The 24386-nt window shown below is 65.1% G+C and overlaps 1 protein-coding gene across 1 annotated transcript; it reads right to left on the bottom strand.

The window, feature by feature from the left end:
• Window positions 1–2772: 2772 nt before the first annotated feature.
• On the bottom strand, window positions 2773–23609 carry DPEP1 (dipeptidase 1). Its single transcript, XM_084644998.1, has 10 exons — window positions 23300–23609; window positions 16405–16537; window positions 15522–15654; window positions 14876–15026; window positions 14508–14577; window positions 13247–13423; window positions 5698–5785; window positions 5539–5614; window positions 4199–4334; window positions 2773–3329 (listed from the first exon to the last, which is right to left on the bottom strand). The coding sequence occupies exons 1-10, from the start codon at window positions 23410–23412 to the stop codon at window positions 3159–3161; spliced, it is 1248 nt and encodes a 415-aa protein (XP_084501124.1). The 5' UTR covers window positions 23413–23609; the 3' UTR covers window positions 2773–3158.
• Between the last annotated feature and the right edge of the window lie 777 nt (window positions 23610–24386).

Here is a 24386-nt window from a genome sequence, read left to right as displayed (position 1 = left end):
CATCTGAGAGTGCTAAAGGAGTTGGCGAATGTGATTGCAGAGCCATTGGCCATTATCTCTGAAAACTCAGCGGGGGAGGTCCCAGATGACTGGAAAAAGGCTAATGTAGTGCCCATCTTTAAAAAAGGGAAGAAGGAGGATCCTGGGAACTACAGGCCAGTAAGCCTCACCTCAGTCCCTGGAAAAATCATGGAGCAGGTGCTGAAGGAATCAATTCTGAAGCACTTAGAGGAGAGGAAAGTGATCCGGAACAGTCAGCATGGATTCACCAAGGGCAAGTCATGCCTGACTAATCTAATTGCCTTCTATGATGAGATAACTGGCTCTGTGGATGAAGGGAAAGCAGTGGATGTGTTGTTCCTTGACTTTAGCAAAGCTTTTGACACAGTCTCCCACAGTATTCTTGCCAGCAAATTAAAGAAGTATGGGCTGGATGAATGGACTATAAGGTGGATAGAAAGCTGGCTAGATTGTCGGGCTCAACGGGTAGTGATCAATGGCTCTATGTCTAGTTGGCAGCCGGTATCAAGTGGAGTGCCCCAAGGGTCGGTCCTGGGGCCGGTTTTGTTCAATATCTTCATAAATGGTCTGGAGGATGGTGTGGATTGCACCCTCAGCAAGTTTGCAGATGACACTAAACTGGGAGGAGTGGTAGATACGCTGGAGGGCTGGGATAGGATACAGAGGGACCTAGACAAATTAGAGGATTGGGCCAAAAGAAATCTGATGAGGTTCAACAAGGACAAGTGCAGAGTCCTGCACTTAGGACGGAAGAATCCCATGCACTGCTACAGACTAGGGACCGAATGGCTCGGCAGCAGTTCTGCAGAAAAGGACCTAGGGGTTACAGTGGACAAGAAGCTGGATATGAGTCAACAGTGTGCCCTTGTTGCCAAGAAGGCCAATGGCATTTTGGGATGTATAAGTAGGGGCATTGCCAGCAGATCGAGGGACGTGATCGTTCCCCTCTATTTGACATTGGTGAGGCCTCATCTGGAGTACTGTGTCCAGTTTTGGGCCCCACACTACAAGGAGGATGTGGAAAAATTGGAAAGAGTCCAGCGGAGGGCAACAAAAATGATTAGGGGACTGGAACACGACTTATGAGGAGAGGCTGAGGGAACTGGGATTGTTTAGTCTTCAGAAGAGAAGAATGAGGCGGGATTTGATAGCTGCTTTCAACTACCTGAAAGGGGGTTCCAAAGAGGATGGCTCTAGACTGTTCTCAATGGTAGCAGATGACAGAACAAGGAGTAATGGTCTCAAGTTGCAGTGGGGGAGGTTTAGGTTGGATATTAGGAAAAACTTTTTCACTAGGAGGGTGGTGAAACACTGGAATGCGTTACCTAGGGAGGTGGTAGAATCTCCTTCCTTAGAAGTTTTTAAGGTCAGGCTTGACAAAGCCCTGGCTGGGATGATTTAATTGGGGATTGGTCCTGCTTTGAGCAGGGGGTTGGACTAGATGACCTCCTGAGGTCCCTTCCAACCCTGATATTCTATGATTCTATGGTGCCCAGAGCCAATTCCCCAGCCCCTTTCACCCAGCCCCGCATACGGGGGTTTGCAATGCAGAGAACTCTCTAGGACAGCAAAGCTGCAGATGAGCAACTACCGGCTCATCAATAACCCAGCGAGTTCTAGTGTCCACCAGGGCAGGGAACAAGCCTCCCCCTGGCGGGGAGCACCAGCTCTGCCACCTCTGCAGGAGGCACGAAGAGTCAGCCCCAGGGGCCGTCAAACAAACTCAAGGGCCAAATCCTGCATCAGTAGGAGTTGGTGCCTTCAGCTTCGCGTACACGCAGCATGGAGCAGCTGAGGGCATCCCTTCGTGGGAGGACGGCCGGGGATGCTGGCACTGCTATGGCTCATGCGGGTCCCTGCTCTGCAGATACTGGAGGGCTCCAGGCCTCAGCTCTAGCATTCTGGCCCCTCTCACCAGCGCTCACGCCAGGGGAATACTAACCCTGTGTTGTGCGGGGTTTCCAGCCCTCGCCCCTCTTCCCAGAAGCGGTTTGCTCCCTGCTGGCTCATCGCACGGCCCACTTTTCACTTGGTGAAAGCACCAGCATGGATTCCGGGGGAGGTGGGTGAACTTTGAGCCTGACTCACTTCACCCGTTTAGCCCCTGACCCAGGCTGGGTTTGAATAGGGGATGAAAGGGCAACTATCCGGTCAGCTGGCTCCTGAGCCTGCCACTCCCCCATCTTGCGTCTGGGGTAGAAGCCTCCAGTGCCTGCCTCCCTGGAGGGAAGGGGCCTGGCTGGGAGGCCTGGTACGGGATAGCCAGAGCCCAGGAGCGCTATGTATCCTTGCCAGTTTCGCTGGAAGGTGGGGGCTCTGTGCTGCAGCCAACTTGCAAATGCAACAGGAAGAGAGCTTGCTTTTGCAGGCCTGTTTACCAGGTGCCTGCTGCCGCCTCCGCTGTAAAGACAGGCTGTTCTTTGAATGTTAGAGGAAATTGCTAACAGGATGATTGATTGGCCAGCTAATTAGCTAATGATTAACGTCTGCACAGTGCCTTCACCATGTAAAGGCTGCCACAGATCCCTGGTCCCTGGCGTGGGCACACGGGGCAGCTGCTCCTCTCCCACCCCAGCCTTCTAGCCCCTGAGCTTCGTCTCGGAAAGAACCTAGTGAAAAGGCTGTCCTGCTCCTGCCTTCAGCCCAGGGGAAAGCTGGGGGCTGGCCTAGCCCGGCCTGCTGGGGTGAGGGCTCGCACTGGCTTTGGGGAGGTGTGGCTGGTCCTAGTTCATAGACTAGACAGACAGCAGGGAGCAGAGACAGCTTTAATTCACATACTGCAGCATTGCAGGTGATGGCTGGGTGCCAAAGGCACAACCCCTGTGAAAAGCCGCATGGAGGCCCAGGTTGACTGTCCAGAGGCAAACCGGGGCCCAGGCTGGGGCGTGGCCACTTAACCCAGCTTCGATCATGGCAGCCCGTGTCATGGCAGCCAGGCCTGTGTCCAACATGACTGAATCTCACCCCCTTTGGGCCCAGTGAGACTGGGAGATAGTAGGGCAGCTGTGGTCTGATCGGCTCCCCTTCATGCAGGGCCAGCCCCAGGGCAGTGGAGAGTTGGGTTGCACCCCTCCCGCTCCAGCCGGGCTGGCTCAGAAGTGAGAAGGGGTGGGGGTCTGGGCTCTGCTTCCAGAGCTCTACAGGAGGAGGGAGTAAAGGAGGGGGATGATGAGAGCGGCTGGCAGCACGCTGGGGGTGCTGGCTTTGGCACGGGCAGGGTACCCGTAGCTGGTTCTGCACTGCCCTTCCAGTTCCTCATAGGCAATCGGCTCATCGTCAGGTGGCTCCTGGGACAGGCTGTCCCTCACCTACCAGGGAAAGGAAACAGTCAGCTTCTCACAGTGTGCTGCAGAGTGGAGCCATGGGCCACGGCCGGCTCTGCACTGCGGAGCAGGGACACAGAGCCACAGGCCAGGGCCGGGTCTGCACTGTGGAGCGGGGACACAGAGCCGCAGGCCAGGGCCGGGTCTGCGCTGCGGAGCGGGGACACGGAGCCGCAGGCCAGGGCCGGGTCTGCGCTGCAGAGCGGGGACACGGAGCCGCAGGCCAGGGCCGGGTCTGTGCTGCGGAGCGGGGACACGGAGCCGCAGGCCAGGGCCGGGTCTGCGCTGCGGAGCGGGGACACGGAGCCGCAGGCCAGGGCCGGGTCTGCGCTGCGGAGCGGGGACACGGAGCCGCAGGCCAGGGCCGGGTCTGCGCTGCGGAGCGGGGACACGGAGCCGCGGGCCAGGGCCGGGTCTGCGCTACGGAGCCGCGGGCCAGGGCCGGGTCTGCGCTACGGAGCCGCGGGCCAGGGCCGGGTCTGCGCTACGGAGCCGCGGGCCAGGGCCGGGTCTGCGCTACGGAGCGGGGACACGGAGGCGCGGGCCAGGGCCGGGTCTGCGCTGCGGAGCGGGGACATGGAGTGCACGGGCCAGGGCCGGGACTGTGCCGCGGAGCGGGGACATGGAGTGCACGGGCCAGGGCCGGGACTGTGCCATGGGACGGGGACATAGAGCTGCGTGCAGGATCAGCATGGCAGGTGCGGGGTGGGGGCACAGAGCCCCATGGCAGCACTGCTGGGTTAGGGCCGGGCTGCTGGGTGGCTCATGGAGAGGCAGGTACCTGGCCCTGCAATGAGGGGGGCATGGGCGGGCCAGCGCTCCGTGCAGCGACTCTCCCATCTCTTCTCACTCACCTCCTCCGCCTTCTTGAAGACTCTCAGCAGGTTCATGGCGAGGGCAGCTTTCACTTCGGCTTCAGTCCACTTCCTTCTCAGTAACTCAGCTATTAACTCGGGGTATTTGGAAACATCCTCCAGCCCCTGGGGAAGCCTGCAACGTGCCGGAAAGCACTGAGCTCACAGCTTGGTTTGGCGGTTCCCAGGCCAGCCAGAAGCACTGTGAGTAGCAACTCTGACCCCTGCATAGCTCAGGCCATGGGGCTCCCCTGGGGACGTGGTTTCCAGGGTTAATTGGCCCAACTTGCAAAGAGTTTGCACTCAAGGTTCCCACCCCCAGTTTCCTCTTGCCCCCTATTAATTCCCCCCCAAAATAAGTGGGGGAAGAGGAAACTGGGGGTGCACACAGCCCCTGGCATGAGGGAAGAATGGGGGACCCTGGTATGGGGGAGGAGGGGAATGAGGGTTGCCCAGGACCCCTGGTTGGGGGGGAAGCTGAGGGAGTCCATGCACTAGAGGGGCATGGGCACTATAGAGGGATGGGGCACACAGGGAGCTGGTGGGAGGAATGGGGGGACGCCAAGAGCCCCTGGGATGTACCACGAAATCAGCCCACAGGAGCTATGAAGTGTGCGCCCCCTAGAGCCCCTCACTGGTAACGCACCTTCTTGCTAGACCCAGGAGTGTGACTCAAAGGGTTCTGCCTTGGGGAGCCCCCTCTCCCCTCCCCCAGCTCCCAAGCCGATGGGCCCCACAGCAGGAAGAGGTGGTGAGGCCTATGAAGCAGGCACCCCAGCCCAGGGCGCTGTGTCCTTGGGAGCCGGTGCACGGGCCGGCTCACACAGGGTGCACGCGCTGCCCCTCGAGGGAGACATGACTCGCTCGGGACGCCTTTGCGCAGGGCCCCTAGCCGAGGGGCTGAGGTGGCGGGGGGGAGCTGCAGCCTGTTGTCTCCTGTAGAACCTTGGTACCAGGAGCTGCCCCATGGCTCGGTTCCAGGGCTGGAGGGGCCCTGGCAGGGGCCTGGCACGGGGGGGACATTTCTCTCCAAGGCTCAGCAACGGGCCAGGATCGGTTTCTGAGCAGTAAAGCAACCCCCAAGGCCTGGCCAGTGTCTCCCTGGAGACCAGCGGGGTGAGACGCCGAGGCTCTGGGGCAAGCTCAGGGAAGGAACCTACAGGAGGGCAAACCCCAGGTCAGCCTGCTCTGGGGTGCCCTGGGCCCCAGGGCTGTGGGAGCTGGGCCCCAGCCTGCATGGCTGGGCATGGCTCACAGATGGCCCTGCTAGCGCTGCCAGGGGCTGGCTGTTCGGTGGGGTTAGGAAGCCCTCGCCCGCTCCGCCACGTGCCATTCCTTACGTGGGCACGCCGTCGTAGTCCCCGCCAAAGCCAACCGCCGCGGAGCCAGCCACCTTCTTGACGTGATCCAGGTGATCTGCGGGGGGAAGTGCCAGAGGTGAGCGGGCAAGGCCCGGTGTGCGGGAACCCCCCGTCCCTCAGGGCTGGCGCCAGACTCACCTGCGACCTGGGACAGGTTGGCAGCCTCCTTGTTGCAGGACACGTACATGTTGTAGAAGTTCACCATCACCAGGCCACCCGTCTCGTTCTGCAGGCGGAGACATGCAGGCATGGGCAGCAGGTGACCCTGCCTTTTGGGGAGGCTAGGGGGCCCTGCCCCGCACCTGCTGAAGCCATAAGACCCCCCGACATGACCAGAGGAGCCCCTGCCCACCCTCCCTGAGCTGCTGACTGGCCCGCCCCTGGCTGCACTGGCTGGCCCAACCCCCGAGCACTGGCCTGAGCACCAGGCTGCTGGCTGGCCCAAGGAGCTGGCTCGACCGCTGCACCGGCCTAGGGGAGAAGGGGAGTGAGGGCGGGGCCTTGGGGCAGAGCACGGGCGGGCCCAGGGCCTGGGTTAGGGGAGGCTTAGCCTCCCCTGGCCGATGTTACCACCGGCCCATGCATGCGGGTTCCCAAAGGCTGCAGCAGGTGAGGGCTCTGTGGGCCGGGCAGCCCAGGGTCTCAGCTGCTGCTCCTGGGGCAGGGATCCCACACCTGCCCCAGCGCCGGAGGAGCCGGTTGTCCATGAACTGGGGAGCCGGCGGCGGTGCTGCTCGCCATGGTCCCCAGCATGCTGCTTCCCATGCAGAGCCCTGGACCCCTCCCTGCAGCGATCCAGCCAGCAGGCTGTGCAAGCCACCGTCAGCAGCACCAGCTCAGACACTTAGGTTCTCACTGCCAGCGTGAAGTTACCACTGGCCCCTTGCACCCAGGATCCCGCCCCTGCCCCCTTGTGCCTGGGATCCCGCCACGGGATCCCGCCCCTGCCCCCTTGTGCCTGGGATCCCGCCACGGGATCCCGCCCCTGCCCCCTTGTGCCTGGGATCCCGCCACGGGATCCCGCCCCTGCCCCCTTGTGCCTGGGATCCCGCCACGGGATCCCGCCCCTGCCCCCTTGTGCCTGGGATCCCGCCACGGGATCCCGCCCCTGCCCCCTTGTGCCTGGGATCCCGCCACGGGATCCCGCCCCTGCCCCCTTGTGCCTGGGATCCCGCCACGGGATCCTGCCACTGCCCCTTCATACCCAGGATCCTGCCCCTGCCCCTTCATACCCAGGATCCTGCCCCTGCCCCCTTGTGCCTGGGATCCCGCCACGGGATCCCGCCCCTGCCCCCTTGTGCCTGGGATCCCGCCACGGGATCCCGCCCCTGCCCCCTTGTGCCTGGGATCCCGCCACGGGATCCCGCCCCTGCCCCCTTGTGCCTGGGATCCCGCCACGGGATCCCGCCCCTGCCCCCTTGTGCCTGGGATCCCGCCACGGGATCCCGCCCCTGCCCCCTTGTGCCTGGGATCCTGCCACTGCCCCTTCATACCCAGGATCCCGCCCCTGCCCCCTTGTGCCTGGGATCCCGCCACGGGATCCCGCCCCTGCCCCCTTGTGCCTGGGATCCCGCCACGGGATCCCGCCCCTGCCCCCTTGTGCCTGGGATCCCGCCACGGGATCCCGCCCCTGCCCCCTTGTGCCTGGGATCCCGCCACGGGATCCCGCCCCTGCCCCCTTGTGCCTGGGATCCCGCCACGGGATCCCGCCCCTGCCCCCTTGTGCCTGGGATCCCGCCACGGGATCCCGCCCCTGCCCCCTTGTGCCTGGGATCCCGCCACGGGATCCCGCCCCTGCCCCCTTGTGCCTGGGATCCCGCCACGGGATCCCGCCCCTGCCCCCTTGTGCCTGGGATCCCGCCACGGGATCCCGCCCCTGCCCCCTTGTGCCTGGGATCCCGCCACGGGATCCCGCCCCTGCCCCCTTGTGCCTGGGATCCCGCCACGGGATCCCGCCCCTGCCCCCTTGTGCCTGGGATCCCGCCACGGGATCCCGCCCCTGCCCCCTTGTGCCTGGGATCCCGCCACGGGATCCCGCCCCTGCCCCCTTGTGCCTGGGATCCCGCCACGGGATCCCGCCCCTGCCCCCTTGTGCCTGGGATCCCGCCACGGGATCCCGCCCCTGCCCCCTTGTGCCTGGGATCCCGCCACTGCCCCTTCATACCCGGGATCCCGCCCCTGCCCCCTTGTGCCTGGGATCCCGCCACGGGATCCCGCCCCTGCCCCCTTGTGCCTGGGATCCCGCCACGGGATCCCGCCCCTGCCCCCTTGTGCCTGGGATCCCGCCACGGGATCCCGCCCCTGCCCCCTTCTGCCTGGGATCCCGCCACGGGATCCCGCCCCTGCCCCCTTGTGCCTGGGATCCTGCCACTGCCCCTTCATACCCAGGATCCCGCCCCTGCCCCCTTGTGCCTGGGATCCCGCCACGGGATCCCGCCCCTGCCCCCTTGTGCCTGGGATCCCGCCACGGGATCCCGCCCCTGCCCCCTTGTGCCTGGGATCCCGCCACGGGATCCCGCCCCTGCCCCCTTGTGCCTGGGATCCCGCCACGGGATCCCGCCCCTGCCCCCTTGTGCCTGGGATCCCGCCACGGGATCCCGCCCCTGCCCCCTTGTGCCTGGGATCCCGCCACGGGATCCCGCCCCTGCCCCCTTGTGCCTGGGATCCCGCCACGGGATCCCGCCCCTGCCCCCTTGTGCCTGGGATCCCGCCACGGGATCCCGCCCCTGCCCCCTTGTGCCTGGGATCCCGCCACGGGATCCCGCCCCTGCCCCCTTGTGCCTGGGATCCCGCCACGGGATCCCGCCCCTGCCCCCTTGTGCCTGGGATCCCGCCACGGGATCCCGCCCCTGCCCCCTTGTGCCTGGGATCCCGCCACGGGATCCCGCCCCTGCCCCCTTGTGCCTGGGATCCCGCCACGGGATCCCGCCCCTGCCCCTTCGTGCCTGGGATCCCGCCACGGGATCCCGCCCCTGCCCCTTCGTGCCTGGGATCCCGCCACGGGATCCCGCCCCTGCCCCTTCGTGCCTGGGATCCCGCCACGGGATCCCGCCCCTGCCCCTTCGTGCCTGGGATCCCGCCACGGGATCCCGCCCCTGCCCCTTCGTGCCTGGGATCCCGCCACGGGATCCCGCCCCTGCCCCTTCGTGCCTGGGATCCCGCCACGGGATCCCGCCCCTGCCCCTTCGTGCCTGGGATCCCGCCACGGGATCCCGCCCCTGCCCCTTCGTGCCTGGGATCCCGCCACGGGATCCCGCCCCTGCCCCTTCGTGCCTGGGATCCCGCCACGGGATCCCGCCCCTGCCCCTTCGTGCCTGGGATCCCGCCACGGGATCCCGCCCCTGCCCCTTCGTGCCTGGGATCCCGCCCCTGCCCCTTTGTGCCTGGGATCCCGCCATGGGATCCTGCCCCGGCCCCTCACATCTGGGATCCCACCCCTGCCCCCTTGTGCCTGGGATCCCGCCACAGGATCCTGCCACTGCCCCTTCATACCCAGGATCCCGCCCCTGCCCCTTTGTGCCTGGGATCCCGCCACGGGATCCCGCCCCTGCCCCTTTGTGCCTGGGGTCTCGCCACGGGATCCCGCCCCTGCCCCCTTGTGCCTGGGATCCCGCCACAGGATCCCGCCCCTGCCCCCTTGTGCCTGGGGTCTCGCCACGGGATCCCGCCCCTGCCCCCTTGTGCCTGGGGTCTCGCCACGGGATCCCGCCCCTGCCCCCTTGTGCCTGGGATCCCGCCACAGGATCCCGCCCCTGCCCCCTTGTGCCTGGGATCCCGCCACGGGATCCTACCCCTGCCCCCTTGTGCCTGGGATCCCGCTCCCAGCCCCTCACATCCGGGATCCCGCCCCTGCCCCCTTGTGCCTGGGATCCCGCCACGGGATCCCGCCCCTGCCCCCTTGTGCCTGGGATCCCGCCACGGGATCCCGCCCCTGCCCCCTTGTGCCTGGGATCCCGCCACGGGATCCCGCCCCTGCCCCTTCGTGCCTGGGATCCCGCCACGGGATCCCGCCCCTGCCCCTTCGTGCCTGGGATCCCGCCACGGGATCCCGCCCCTGCCCCTTCGTGCCTGGGATCCCGCCACGGGATCCCGCCCCTGCCCCTTCGTGCCTGGGATCCCGCCACGGGATCCCGCCCCTGCCCCTTCGTGCCTGGGATCCCGCCACGGGATCCCGCCCCTGCCCCTTCGTGCCTGGGATCCCGCCACGGGATCCCGCCCCTGCCCCTTCGTGCCTGGGATCCCGCCACGGGATCCCGCCCCTGCCCCTTCGTGCCTGGGATCCCGCCACGGGATCCCGCCCCTGCCCCTTCGTGCCTGGGATCCCGCCACGGGATCCCGCCCCTGCCCCTTCGTACCCGGGATCCCGCCCCTGCCCCCTTGTGCCTGGGATCCCGCCATGGGATCCTGCCCCGGCCCTTCACATCTGGGATCCCGCCCCTGCCCCCTTGTGCCTGGGATCCCGCCACGGGATCCCGCCCCTGCCCCCTTGTGCCTGGGATCCCGCCACGGGATCCCGCCCCTGCCCCCTTGTGCCTGGGATCCCGCCACGGGATCCCGCCCCTGCCCCCTTGTGCCTGGGATCCCGCCACGGGATCCCGCCCCTGCCCCCTTGTGCCTGGGATCCCGCCACGGGATCCCGCCCCTGCCCCCTTGTGCCTGGGATCCCGCCACGGGATCCCGCCCCTGCCCCCTTGTGCCTGGGATCCCGCCACGGGATCCCGCCCCTGCCCCCTTGTGCCTGGGATCCCGCCACGGGATCCCGCCCCTGCCCCCTTGTGCCTGGGATCCTGCCACTGCCCCTTCATACCCAGGATCCTGCCCCTGCCCCCTTGTGCCTGGGGTCTCGCCACGGGATCCCGCCCCTGCCCCCTTGTGCCTGGGATCCCGCCACGGGATCCCGCCCCTGCCCCCTTGTGCCTGGGATCCTGCCACTGCCCCTTCATACCCAGGATCCTGCCCCTGCCCCCTTGTGCCTGGGGTCTCGCCACGGGATCCCGCCCCTGCCCCCTTGTGCCTGGGATCCCGCCACAGGATCCCGCCCCTGCCCCCTTGTGCCTGGGATCTCGCCACGGGATCCCGCCCCTGCCCCCTTGTGCCTGGGATCCCGCCACGGGATCCCGCCCCTGCCCCCTTGTGCCTGGGATCCTGCCACGGGATCCCGCCCCTGCCCCCTTGTGCCTGGGATCCCGCCACGGGATCCGGCCCCTGCCCCTTTGTGCCTGGGGTCTCGCCACGGGATCCCGCCCCTGCCCCCTTGTGCCTGGGATCCCGCCACGGGATCCCGCCCCTGCCCCCTTGTGCCTGGGATCCCGCCACGGGATCCCGCCCCTGCCCCCTTGTGCCTGGGATCCCGCCACGGGATCCCGCCCCTGCCCCCTTGTGCCTGGGATCCCGCCACGGGATCCCGCCCCTGCCCCCTTGTGCCTGGGATCCCGCCACGGGATCCCGCCCCTGCCCCCTTGTGCCTGGGATCCCGCCACGGGATCCCGCCCCTGCCCCCTTGTGCCTGGGATCCCGCCACGGGATCCCGCCCCTGCCCCCTTGTGCCTGGGATCCCGCCACGGGATCCCGCCCCTGCCCCCTTGTGCCTGGGATCCCGCCACGGGATCCCGCCCCTGCCCCCTTGTGCCTGGGATCCCGCCACGGGATCCCGCCCCTGCCCCCTTGTGCCTGGGATCCCGCCACGGGATCCCGCCCCTGCCCCCTTGTGCCTGGGATCCCGCCACGGGATCCTGCCCCTGCCCCCTTGTGCCTGGGATCCCGCCACGGGATCCCGCCCCTGCCCCTTCGTGCCTGGGATCCCGCCACGGGATCCCGCCCCTGCACTTTCGTGCCTGGGATCCCGCCACGGGATCCCGCCCCTGCCCCTTCGTGCCTGGGATCCCGCCCCTGCCCCCTTGTGCCTGGGATCCCGCCATGGGATCCTGCCCCGGCCCCTCACATCTGGGATCCCACCCCTGCCCCCTTGTGCCTGGGATCCCGCCACAGGATCCTGCCACTGCCCCTTCATACCCAGGATCCCGCCCCTGCCCCTTTGTGCCTGGGATCCCGCCACGGGATCCTGCCCCTGCCCCTTTGTGCCTGGGGTCTCGCCACGGGATCCCGCCCCTGCCCCCTTGTGCCTGGGATCCCGCCACAGGATCTCGCCCCTGCCCCCTTGTGCCTGGGGTCTCGCCACGGGATCCCGCCCCTGCCCCCTTGTGCCTGGGGTCTCGCCACGGGATCCCGCCCCTGCCCCCTTGTGCCTGGGGTCTCGCCACAGGATCCTACCCCTGCCCCCTTGTGCCTGGGATCCCGCTCCCAGCCCCTCACATCCGGGATCCTACCCCTGCCCCCTTGTGCCTGGGATCCCGCCACGGGATCCCGCCCCTGCCCCCTTGTGCCTGGGATCCCGCCACGGGATCCCGCCCCTGCCCCCTTGTGCCTGGGGTCTCGCCACAGGATCCTGCCCCTGCCCCCTTGTGCCTGGGATCCCGCTCCCAGCCCCTCACATCCGGGATCCCACCCCTGCCCCCTTGTGCCTGGGATCCCGCCACGGGATCCTGCCACTGCCCCTTCATACCCAGGATCCCGCCCCTGCCCCCTTGTGCCTGGGATCCCGCCATGGGATCCCGCCCCCGGCCCCTCACATCTGGGATCCCACCCCTGCCCCCTTGTGCCTGGGATCCCGCCACAGGATCCTGCCACTGCCCCTTCATACCCAGGATCCCGCCCCTGCCCCCTTGTGCCTGGGATCCCGCCACAGGATCCCGCCCCTGCCCCCTTGTGCCTGGGATCCCGCCACAGGATCCCGCCCCTGCCCCCTTGTGCCTGGGATCCCGCCACGGGATCCTACCCCTGCCCCCTTGTGCCTGGGATCCCGCTCCCAGCCCCTCACATCCGGGATCCCACCCCTGCCCCCTTGTGCCTGGGATCCCGCCACAGGATCCTGCCACTGCCCCTTCATACCCAGGATCCCGCCCCTGCCCCCTTGTGCCTGGGATCCTGCCATGGGATTCTGCCAGTGGCCCCTTATGCCCGGGATCCCGCCCCTGCCCCCTTGTGCCTGGGATCCCGCCATGGGATCCCGCCCCCGGCCCCTCACATCTGGGATCCCACCCCTGCCCCCTTGTGCCTGGGATCCCGCCACAGGATCCTGCCACTGCCCCTTCATACCCAGGATCCTGCCCCTGCCCCCTTGTGCCTGGGATCCTGCCATGGGATTCTGCCAGTGGCCCCTTATGCCCGGGATCCCGCCCCCATCCCCTCACACCCGGGATCCTGCCCCTGCCCCCTTGTGCCTGGGGTCTCGCCACGGGATCCTGCCCCTGCCCCTTTGTGCCTGGGGTCTCGCCACGGGATCCTGCCCCTGCCCCTTTGTGCCTGGAATCCCGCCATGGGATCCTGCCCCCGGCCTCTCGCACCCACGATCCCGCCCCCAGCCTCTTGCGCCCGGCCCCTCACACCCGGGATCCCGCCCCTGGCCTGGGCTCCCAGCAGGGCCTGCTATCCCACAAGGGATATTTCCTTCCTGACCCCTGCTGGGGTGAAAGCACTGGTGGCTCGTGCCGGTTTTGCCTAGGGGCTGTCTGTGCGGGAGCTGCTCCTGCCCAAGAGCTGGTCCCTCTCTGCCTGGTTTGGAGCTGTGCGCCCCGATCTCCTGTGCTGGAGGAAACGCTCATCACTCTGTGCATCCAGGCCATCTTACCACCCTGCGGAGGATGTCGTCGGGCACATTGCGCCTGCTTCTGCAGAGCTCATAGGCTGATGAGTGGCTGAATATAACAGGAGCTTTGGAAACCTCTAGGGCGTCTGCCATCGTCCGCACAGACACGTGGGCCAGGTCGACCAGCATGCCTAGGCGATTCATCTCCCGGACCACGCGCTGGGGGAGCAGATGAGGGACGGGTGCTGAGTGCGGGCCCCTCCTGTGCGGCGCAGGCCACATCAGGGACAAGCTGGCCCCAGGCCCTGCAGAGTCTGAGCGGTGGGACCTGCATGTTCTCCTGGGCACCCCTCCTCACCCCACTTAGACTCGCCCCACCTCCCCGAGTGAATGGGACCTTGCCCCCTCCCCCTGGGCGAGTGGAGTCTGAGCCAGGGGGCCGGGGGGCGAGTGCAGCAGGCAGCACATCGAATGGGGATGGGGGGAAGACGGGGCAGGGACAGGAGCGCCCACCCCCGTGTCAACTTCCAGCAGCTCACGCTTTCCTCTGGCCCCTGTGTGAGTGAGCTGCCCCGGCTCGCTGTGCCCTGCATGTGGGTAAATGGGGGTGAGCAGGGCTGGGGGCTCCAGGGGCAGCAGCCATACGGCGCTTTAGGAACAGGGCGGTGCAGTGGGGCAGACGGCAGGGCTCCGGGGCCCCTGGGGTAACGTGGGGGGAGTCAGCCCACAGGATGTGAACTTCACCCCCCTCCCCGTGCCAGTGGAGAGCTGGGCAGTGGCACAGAAGCCATCAGGCACTGGAGGTGAGCAGCCACCAGGTTTCTCTGCCCATGGGGCAGGGGGATGAGAATGGGGGGGCAGGGGGATGAGAATGGGGGACCAGGCATCCCAGAGAGGCCGGGGGTTGAGGATGGTGCAGTGGGGTCAGGAGTTTGTACTGCCAGGCTGCTGCTGGCTTGGAAAACACCACAGTGGCTTTGGGAATGTGGCCAGGGACTGGCAGCTGTCACGCTGGGAGCCAGGCTAGATCAGCCTCCGCAGCAGCAGGCCTGGCGGGCCTTGCTCTGGGACGTGGCAAGAGCAGCCCCGGTGATGGGAGTAGACAGCCTGTCCCAGGCCCTGATATGCCAGCAGCGCCCCTTCCAGAAAGGCTGGTCCCTGGCTGGAGAAGTGCGGGCGCTCTGTCCCCTCCCCATCCCCACGAGGGTCTCCAGCTGGAGAGCTCCCTGCCCCATGTGTGGGCATGGGGATGTCGGCTTCCAGCCCCCCAGGCAGTGCACATGCAGGGGCCATTCCCACTCACCTTCCCAAATTGTGACAGGCCGTTGTGGACGGGCTGTTCCTGGTCTGTGTCCACCAGCCAGTTGTCCACCCTGCGAGCCAGAGCGCACACATCAGCCCAGCTCTTGGTGAGCCCGCGCGGCCTGAGCTATTTATTGGCACTAGGCTGCTGCCTGCCCCCGAGTGCCAGCACAGGGGCAGGAAAAGGCATTGGCACCGTTCTCAGCCCTCTCTGGGCCCCGGGACCCGCACGGGGACTCACTCACCTGGGGAATCCCGGGGTCCCTGTATGTTGTTCCAAACCCACCAGGCCCCGTTCTTCTGCCCCCTGCGTCCCGACCCCACTGGGGCCCAGCAAGCTGCCATGCACCCCAGCACTGGGGTCCTTACCAGGGGGTGTTGCAGCTGTGGGAGAGGGTCATGTAGCGCACCCCCAGCCGGTAGAGCATCCGCAGGGTGCCCAGGCTGCTGTCCATGGAGTGGCCGCCCTCCACGCCAATCAAGCTGGCAACCTTCTTTGCTTGGAAGGCATCTTCTATGCCTGCAAGAGCAGCATTTCCCAGGCCTGAGTCAGCGGGCAGGGGGAGTCCCAGCGAGCCGCGCCGGCTAATGAGTGCCAGGTTGCTCACGAGGGGGTGTTGCCTAGGGCCTGCTGAGCTCCCCTTCTGCCTGGCAGGCCCTAGCTACCCTTGTAGGAGACCTCGGAGGGGCTGGCTCGTGACAACTCGAGCTCCCAGCTACCGACTGCTGGAAACCTCAGTGGGCTTTGCACAGGGCAGGCACGTCTGCAGAGAGAGATGCCTCCCCCAGAGGCACACATGGCAGGGTACCAGGGAGCTACCTCCCCCATACAAGGGGCTGGCAAGGACCATGCCCGGGCAGGGTGCTGGGTGCGGAATGGCAGCGGCTGCTGGGCAGGGAGGTCCCCCTCACCCAGCTCATTCTGGGCCGGGATGCGGCCTGGGGCGTCCTCGCTCAGCTCCTGCACCCCCCATCCCCGCAAGGAGCTGGGCAGGGGCCACGCTCCATCGCTCACCTGTGCTGTCGGTGACACACACAAAGGCCTCGGGGTACTTGTCGCACATGCGGTGAATGACGTCGATCTGCTCCAGCGTTCGCTTCACTGCGTCTTTGTTCTGGGTATCGCAGGGCACGTAAGCCGCCCAGAACTGAGCAGGGAGACAAGCGGGGAGTTAAGGAGCCCGGCCCTCCGTGCGGGGCAGCGCCATGGGGCAGGGCAGCCTTAAGTTGTTCAGGAGGCTGCTTTGCTTCATACATTGCCACCTTCAACCCACACCCATCCCAGAGCCAGCTGTGGGGCGAGCACAGGGGTGCCCCGGGCTCGCTTGGTACCTGGGACTGGGGGGGTGGCATGCACAAGCAGCCAGCCGCTGCCAGGGGATTCTCACCCCAGGTGGGCACAGACCCAGAGAGGTCAGGTGGCTGCTGACGGTCACAGAGCGTCGGTAGCTCCTGGCTCCATCCCTGGGCTCAGAGCCTCTGGGACCTGCAGTGAAAGTGGTGAGCAGCTTTGCAGATGAGCTGCCGGGTCCCACCTGGCCTGGGGGCTGGGCTGGATCCCTGGGTGTCAGGGAGCCGGAGCCTGAGCACGGTGGAAGTGAAAGCGGCCATGCTGGGGAAGTGCAGGCAGCAGGTGGGTGACAGGGGCTGGCTTCCTCTGGCCCTAGGAAAAGTCCAGCAATTGCTCAGCCGAGAGCGAGGCGCGGCTCGCCTGCCGGGGGCTTTCCAGGGAGATCTCCCGCCAGGGAGCCAGGCTGAGTCATACAGGCTCCTCGGCTGGAGTCAGTGTCCCCGGCTCTGCTGCCGTCATGGGGGCGTGAGTGCTGCCGGTCGGTGTACGCCAGTGCCCTGCTGCGAGCGTGGCTGTGTGGGCCCTACCCGCGGGATCTACAGCCTACCTGCCCCCCCACGCGCCCACTCCGCAGCTTGGGGATGCTGGTGTGGGTGTCGTTGAGCAGGGTGAGGTTTGCCGGCGCCACGCTTAGCCTGTTGTTAAACTTTTTCAGCAGCTGCCAGGGCAGGTCGTTGTGTCTGGAAAAGAAAGGGATGAAAGTGAGGGAGCCTGGGAGCCGTGCTCCTGTGCCCCCCACATGCGGGGGGAGCAGCCCCGCCCGACCCCTTGGGGCAGGGGAGTCGAGTGTCTGGCATGAGCCCTCAGCCCAGGGGAAGCCTGGGCGTGGACGGGCACCAGGCAAGGCTGGCGTGTAGCACTACCCAAAAACGGTATGCTGGTGTGAGGGGCAGATCCTAGGGCTGGGCTACCCCCCATGTTTGCAGGGGGGCCAGGTACCGACAGTTACACCAGGTCACCCCCTGGCGTGGACACCAGGTTATGGTGTAAAGGAGCTTTATTCCGCTGCCAGGACAGGACTAGCCACTCTCCTCTAAGCACATTTATCCCAGGGTAGCTGCGTCCACATGTACCCTGGTCGTCGGCGGGCGGGATCGAACCCTCTGGAGCTTAGTGCATGAGCCGCTACCACATGAGCAAGAGCCAACTGGCTGGTAGCGAAGGCTGTAGGGCAGACTCATTAATCGCTCTCTCAGTGGTCTCGGTGCCACTCGATGGGACAGAGCCCCACCCCAGGAGGTGTGTGGGTTACACACGCTCGCTCGGGGCTTGTACCTTGTCCATTGTGTCCAGAGAGCTGAAGCAGCACAACTGGTGTTTGCAGACGAGGCCTGGTGAGGGTTAGTTCCTACACAGGCAGGCTGGAGGGCTGTATCGGCCTGGGGGGCACCTCGGCCCCCTCCTCTGCTGAGCATTGCCCCAGCTCTGTGTTTTCAGGATTCCACACCGGCGCGTGAGCGTGCCACTCCCCCCGAAGCCCCGCAGCCGGCTGCAGCCAGCGTTTGGAACCGGGGCCACAACCGTAACCAACTCTGGGCTGGCGCCTTTGCTGCTGCCGACCCAGACCCCCAGTGTTTCGCTGTTGCATGCGTTTCAAAGCAAGGGATGGCTTGGCACAGACCCGCCTGCCCGCCTGCCCGTGCTCTCTCCTCCCATCTCTGCGCAGCGGAGACGGGGCCCTCTCTGCACTGTGGCATTAGCCATGCCCGGGTGTCAGCTGGCTTCTGCACAGCCCGAGGGGACGGGCCATCCCCACTGGTCCCGTCCCAGCTCCTCCAAACCTGCTCAGCGAAGCCGAGATCGCCGGGGCCAGCAGCAATTCCAGGTCCAGTGCCTGGAGCTGGCTGGCCCCTCGGCAGCCTGCAAGACCTGGGCCGTAGCCCATACAGCGGACACACCTTAGTCCTTCAGCGGCTGAGTGCCCAGGGCTCGCACCGGCTCCCCGGTTTGTGCCCTTGCCCTGCTGAGCTGCCCCTGGCTCAGCTGCCAGCTGGCGGGTGCCTGGAACCTGCCTGCCCTTAGTAGAAACCCTCCGGACAGGCTGCAGTCCTGAGCATGGCAATATCCTGCCTCCCCGCCCCCCGGGAGCCCTGCCCAGCTCTCTGCATGCGAGCCGACACTCTGCCTCTCTCCCCTCCTTACACTAACCCAGCCTGGGCAGAGGCCAGGCAGGAGGTCCCAGCAGCCCAGATTAACCCTCGCAGATTAACCCTCGCAGTGCCGTCTCCAGCCCCGCTAGGCTTGCCTCTCTTCCCAGCGTCTGGCAGTTGAAGACTAGCCAACAAGACAGGCGTCCTGCTCGGCGGGGGATTGGCCATGGGAAGGGTTGCCCAGGGACAAGGAATCTTTAGCCTAAGACCGAATGGCTTTTTCTGTGGATACAGTCCAGCCCAAGGCAATGGGGCCAGGCAGGAGGCTGCGCTCTGCACAAGCTCAGGCTGGCTTCTGGCCTTGACATCGCCCATGAAACTGCGGCCCGGGCAGGTGCAGTGACTTGGGCAGGTGTGCTGGCCTCCAGACAGGGATCAGAACCCGGGAGCCGCTGGCTCCCAGCCCAGTTTGTGGCAGTGTGTTGAACGGAGGTGGCAGCTGGCAGGGGCCGGGGACAAAGAGCTGTTAAGGTTGCTGGTGGCTTGGAGGGGGCCGGGGGGAGCAGGGCTGGGCTGGCGGCAGATAAGGGAGCATGATACACAGCATGGCAGCTGCCTCGTGCCCAAGCGCCTCATCCCCTGGAGCTCAGTGAGGCAGGGGCTGCAGGAGGGAGGATGCTGGCGGTGGCTGGAGTCAGGAGGCGCTGTTTTTAACCACCGATGATCACGATCGGTTGGTTGCACTCCAGTGAGGCGCTGCTGCAGGACCAGCTAGACAAGCCCTGCCCCAGTGTCAGGAAGAGCCAGACCCCTGGTGTGTTGGGGGCGGGGGAGGTGGCTTGAGGGTGGGTCACATGCTGGGCAACCCTACATGTTTGCAAGGCCCCTAGAGATTTTCTCCTGGTGCTTTGCCAGCCAGGCTGAAACTCCCTGAAAGCCTGTGGCTGAGGCTGACTGAGTGCAGCTCAGGGCCTGTTCAATCTCTGTCGTAACATTTGACTCTCATTGGGTTGTTTGGGGGCTTTCTCTGAAAACTCCTGCTGGGTGTCTTTCCCAGCTCTGGCGGGAGGTTTCCAGATGAGGCAGAGGCTTCTCTACAGTCCTGCGCTTGGAGGACTCTTTGCTGCTGGTTGTTTTTTCTCCCGCATTGGACGGCTCGGCACGTGGATTTACTGATTCCCCCCGGTTCCATTTCTGCAGCAGTTTAAGCTTCCTTGCTGAACAGAAAGCTTTGTGTAGGTGACGCAGCCAGCACGTATCCTCCCCTGCTGGCGGTTTCCCTCTGCGGGATGAAGCTCTGTCCACGAAGCGCTTCCTGGCAGGGAACCACTTTGCCTTTCTGGAGGGTGTCCGTGTGACTGGCTGGCTTAGGGTGACCAGATGTCCCGATTTTATGGGAACAGACCTGTTTTTGGGTCTTTTTCTCATATAGGCTCCTATTACCCCCCACCCCCGTCCCGATTTTTGCTGTCTGGTCACCCTAGGCTGGCTGCCGTGTGATGAGGGTGCTAGGGAAGAGTTTGCTGCTGCGGCGTGGCAGTTGTTTGGGTCTGTGTTTGTACACAGGGGTGATGGATCCGTTGTTCCATGGGCCTGTGGAATGTGTCCACATCTCAGCTGCCAGGAGCTAGGCTAGTGCTCCCCATGGGCCCCCTGGTACCCTTTCACCTTCTCAGGCTTTCCCACCATTCGCTTCCTTAGGGTTGCCAGTTTCGGCTGGGCGTATTCCTGGAGGTTTCATCACGTAACATAAACTTTAATTAAAGATTAACCATTAATTCCTGGAGATCCCAGGACATCCTGGAGCGTTGGCAACCCTACGTTCTTTTGCCCTTTGGCTCCTGCCTAATCCCCAGGTGAAGGCGGCAGGGATGACACTGGCTGTTACCTGGGCTGCGTTCCAGAGGCCACAGTTCCCGGACTGCTCTGTATGAGCCAGAGCAGGAAACGAAGCCCCAGGAGAGCCCCTCCGCTGGCTTTGCTGCAGGAGGCTCATGGAAGCAGCTGACCCCAGGGAAATGGATTGGGGGCTTCCTAGCTCTGTGCTCAAGGGCGCTGAATTAACTCTCTCACTGCCGGAACACAGGCAGGGCTGTGGATTGCTCCGTGGAGGGAGGGCTGTGCCCGGCCTGGGAGGGCATGCGGCCTTGGCACGGGAAGGGTTGATCCAAGGCCTTGCTCGGGGGTGTTATACAGCAGCCAGGAGGTAGCTGTGATGGTCCCAGATGCGTATGCAAAGACCCCTGCCCCTGCTCAGCATGCGAGAGAGCCCAGGCAAATGCCAGCACTCAGCCAAGGTACCATTCTGTCCTGGAACGAGAGCAGCCAGAGGTGCCCAGACATTCCTGTGTTACTGCCCGAAATTCCACCCAGAGCCTCCCTGCGCCACGCTGGAGCCAGAGGGGAATTCCCCAGCGAGTCCACGATGAGCAGAGAGGCTGGAGGAGTTTTTCTTTCCAGGAGTTTTGAGTGTTTCTCTTTCCTGGGTAAGAAACTAATCACAAGAAGGAAGGCAGAGGGGTTCCAAGAGCCGATGGAAAACCCCGCAGGGAACTCCGCAGGCCACAGCTCCAGGCACTGTTCCTGGCAACATTAACCTGCTCCAAGGCTTGGGGAGCCATGGCCAGGTGGCCGGAGCCGCGTGGCACAGCGGGGTGGGTGGCAGCAGGCTCCTGCTTGGAGGGAGGCAGCTGCCATTTGCCGTGGGTGCTCTCCTGGGGGGTGGGGGTAGGGTTAGTTACTGAACTGGCTGCCTGTGAGTTTCCTCTCCTCTGGGCCTTTAACCAGCGTCCTCAGCTTCCCGGCTCAGAGCACGGCAGGGGCCGGCTGCCCTGCACACACCACAGACTCCAGCTGGGCATTGCCAGGGCTCCCGGCAGGGTTGTGCAGCCCACACCCGCAGCGTGCCCTGCTCCCACACCCCAGCCAGCTGCATTTGAGGCCGGCTTGTGATGCCCCCTCGGCAGCACAGACACAGCTCATCCGCCCCCCTGGCCAGCGCAGGATTGCGCCCGTGGTGGGCTCTCAGGGGCGGTCCCTCTCCACCTCGAACCGGCCCCCGTCAGGCCCCCGAGAACCGCCCCAGCTTGCTGACTTACGCGGCTGCCACTGCCGTCATTTAAGGAAGTGTCACGCGGCTGGGGGAAGCAAGGTGTATGCTGCAACTGCGGGGGCGTCTTCCCCTTTCGGTCCGCAGACAGCCCCCTCCCCACGTCACTCAGCACCAGACGGCCCGCGGGGGTTATTTCTGTCCCTGGTCACTGTGCCTCGGCCTGGAAGATCACGCGGGATGACGTCTCCCTCTGCGCTGCTGCCTAGCGCCAGGGCAGTCGGGCTGGGGCCCAGGAAAGAGGAGGGGTCCCTCTGGCTCTGTCAAGCACCAGCCCGCGGGGTCTCAGCCTGGGGGGATCCTCTTCCCTTTCTGTATAGCTGGGGGGGTCCTGCCCCTTCTTTCTGGTTTAACCTGGGGACAGGGTGTGGAAGGGCTGAGGGGAGTACGGGCGGCCCAGGGCGACACTGCCCAATTTGGCAGCCCTCAGCCTCGCTGCGGGGGGTGAAGAGCGTCTCCCCACTGAGCCCAAGGGAAAGGGCTGACAAGGGGCTCACCCTGCAGTCCAGCGCCCCCAGGGCTCACCGGGACTGTGCCTGGCTCCTCACCGCTGCAGGCTCAGGTCAGTCTCCCATGGATATGGGGCAGTGCCAGCCCTGCGAGCAGGACCAGCTCCACTGGATGGATGCGCACACGGTTGGGTCCACCTGCTCGTCGCTACGCTGGAGGGGCCCAAGGCAGGCCTGGGGGGCTGTGGGCCAGGACTGGGGGCAGTGACCGAGCTGGGGGTGGGAGCCCACGAACGGACTAGCAGCGGGAGGGGTGGCACAAGTCACTGGCAGAGCGACGTGGAGGCCCAGGGGTGGAAGAGCCGTGACACCCAGCCCCCTGTCTCAGTGACTCCCCCTAGGTGTGCAGACCTTTTGCCTGCTCTGAATCTGGCAAGCCCCAAAGCCTGAGTCTGGCAACCCCCCGGGTATCAGTAACAGTCTCAGTCCAGGTGCCCCTTTCTCTCTAGCGCAGCTTGCAGATCAGCATCACACTTACCCCTCCTACCCCTGAAGCCAGTAACTGCAGCAGCTGCGTCCCCCCGCCCATGCCACACACCCGCCTGCCCGGCCCAGCCAGACCCTGCGCTTCATCCCCCTCTGGGCTGTGGCTTGCTGTCTGCAGCAGCTCCAGGGACCCAGGCTTTCCTTAGTGCCAAGGAGGCCGAGGGAAATGCAGAAACACTGCTGGGTAGCAGTGACCTCCTGGCATGCGCTGGGGATGGCAGCTCCTCTGAGGCAGGCCAGTTCCCAGGGCTTTGCCCAGCTGAGATTGGGAAGCCCCAGTGAGCCCTGCAGCCAAACCCCACAGGCTAGTAAAATGACTCCGTGCTGGGGTTTCTCCTCCGCTCCGTGACGGCCCACTAGCTTTGTGCCTGTCGCACTGTGGGACGGACATGGTCCTTGGACCAATGCTCCCACCTTCCTCAGGGTCTCTCCGAGCTGCTCCCGGCCTGACCTCATGGGGTTCTCCCCCAGCTGGGAGCAGCCACTTTCCCCTGGCTGTGATGTGCCAGCAGGGCTGGGTTTCCCCTTTATGTTTTGCAGCGAACTCATGGTGTAGTGCAGCATGGCCTGGCCCTGATAACCCACCACATGCAAATCCACCCTGCCCTCCCATTCCCCTGGGGCATGCCAGAAACTCCAGCATTTCCCATGGGGCACACTGAGCAGGTCCCTGTGGAGTTCCGAGTCGTGGGGCTTCCCCAGGGTGGGGGTTTGCTGGAAATGGAGCCGCGCAGGGCTTGCATCACTGGGGGGTTTCTCAGGGAACTGAGAATCCTTGAGCAGGTGGGAAACTTTCCTGTTGGATGGAGCTGGTGCACCCTGCCTTCCCCTGAGCTGGGGGCTGCGCAGAGGGGATGACTCTACCCCTTGGTAAGGAAAAGCTCCCGGGAGGGCCGGCCGCTCCCTCAGGGGCTGCGTGGCGCCGGGGTAGCAGGCATGCTTCCCTGCCATGGAGAGCCTCTTGCGTGCAGTGGGGACTCACTCCTGAGCCTGCATTTCCATTGCCTGAGTTCGGCAGCTGCTATGCGCTCACGCTGGCCTGGCCTCACGCCACGAGGTGCTGAGAATATATCACCTGCCCAGCTCCAGGGTAAACCATATCGCTCCCCCTCCCTCTCCTGCAGAGCTCCGGTGGTGAGGGGAGTACGGGGGGCCCAGGGCAGGAGTATGGGGGGAGGCTCGTTCCCTCTAGGGAGAGTTTCCCAACTTGCCGCGACAGGGCAGGGAGCAGCAGGGGCTGGTATTTACCCGTCTATTAGAGGAGTCTCGTTCATGATTCTCTCTGCCTCCGCCCTGTAAAGCTCCGCTGAGCAGAATGGGAAAATGGATAAAAGCAAGTAGCTGAACAGCATTGGCTTCATGGTGGCCAGACAGCCCAGCCTTGGCTTCTGAGTCCTCCACCTCCAACCCTGCTCTAGAGGGGTCCCTTCGGCTGGGCACAGAGACTGCGCTGCATAAATGAGACTGTCTAGTCCAAGACCAAGATCTCAGTGATTGGAATTTGGCTTAGGTAACAACCCAGAGTCAATAAATAACTGTGCTGGATCATAAAGCGATTCGGAGCTATCTCTAGCTGGCTGCAATCTCTAGCTATCTCTATCTCTTAGCCTTGCCACACATGAGCTCTTCACAAAAGTGCCCTGTACAAAGCGTTCTGGGCATACATGGGGCAACCCCCACACATGGTCTTGAAGCTCGGAGCCCCCCCGCTCAGAAATGTCACGCGCAAGTGGCGGCTTCAGGTGCCATCCTGCCAAGGTCACGTCTACACTTGGAACTGGGGGGTGACACCCGGGTAGCTCTGGTGAACTAGGGCACCAGAAGCAGCACAGGAGGGGGTGAGTGACAGCACGGGCCAGCTGCCCCGAGTCCGTGCCCACGGGGTCCAGGCGGGTAGCTAGCCCCTGCTGTGCTGCCCGGCTGCTCTGTTTAGAAGGTCACCATTGCTGCATCCCCCGAAGGTGCCGTTGTTCGGCGTGTAGCTACTTGGCTGCGGGACGGGGAGTGAGCCGCATTCCACCTGCTAGGCCTGATTGGCTCGGTCCAAGAGAGGCAAGTCCAAGGACATGCGGGGCCGGGCAGGAGACTGGAAGTGGGAGATGCCTGTACAATCCCTCATTTGCAAGGCATCTAGAAGGGAGCTGAGCACTCCCTGTGTGCGGCCAGGCCAGGCCAGCCGCTGTCACTTCTCAGAGATTCTCTCCTTCCTGGAGCAGCAGCTGGGGAGGAAAGGAGTCTTTGAAAGAGGAGAATGTTGTGCTGAAACCATGGAAAACCAGCAGGGGCAGGCCCTGCCACTGCTTTCAGGGGTCCCTTCAATTCCACACATTTCCGG

Source organism: Lepidochelys olivacea (assembly GCF_965140295.1).
Source record: "Lepidochelys olivacea isolate rLepOli2 genome assembly, chromosome: 12".
In the NCBI taxonomy this organism is placed as follows: Eukaryota; Metazoa; Chordata; order Testudines; family Cheloniidae; genus Lepidochelys; species Lepidochelys olivacea.
The sequence above is the reverse complement of the archived record's forward strand: the minus strand, read 5'-3'. Positions and strand labels throughout refer to the sequence as shown.

What these genes read in the sequence shown, in the direction of transcription:
- DPEP1 (XM_084644998.1), bottom strand. Translation starts at nt 23,412, where the DNA reads ATGAAGCCAATGCTGTTCAGCTACTTGCTTTTATCCATTTTCCCATTC. An exon ending in GTGTGTCACCGACAGCACAG is followed by an intron (nt 15,027 to 15,521) that starts GTGAGCGATGGA and finishes CTGCTCTTGCAG; the next exon opens with GCATAGAAGATGCCTTCCAA. An exon ending in GACTACGACGGCGTGCCCAC is followed by an intron (nt 4,335 to 5,538) that starts GTAAGGAATGGC and finishes GGCACGTTGCAG; the next exon opens with GCTTCCCCAGGGGCTGGAGG.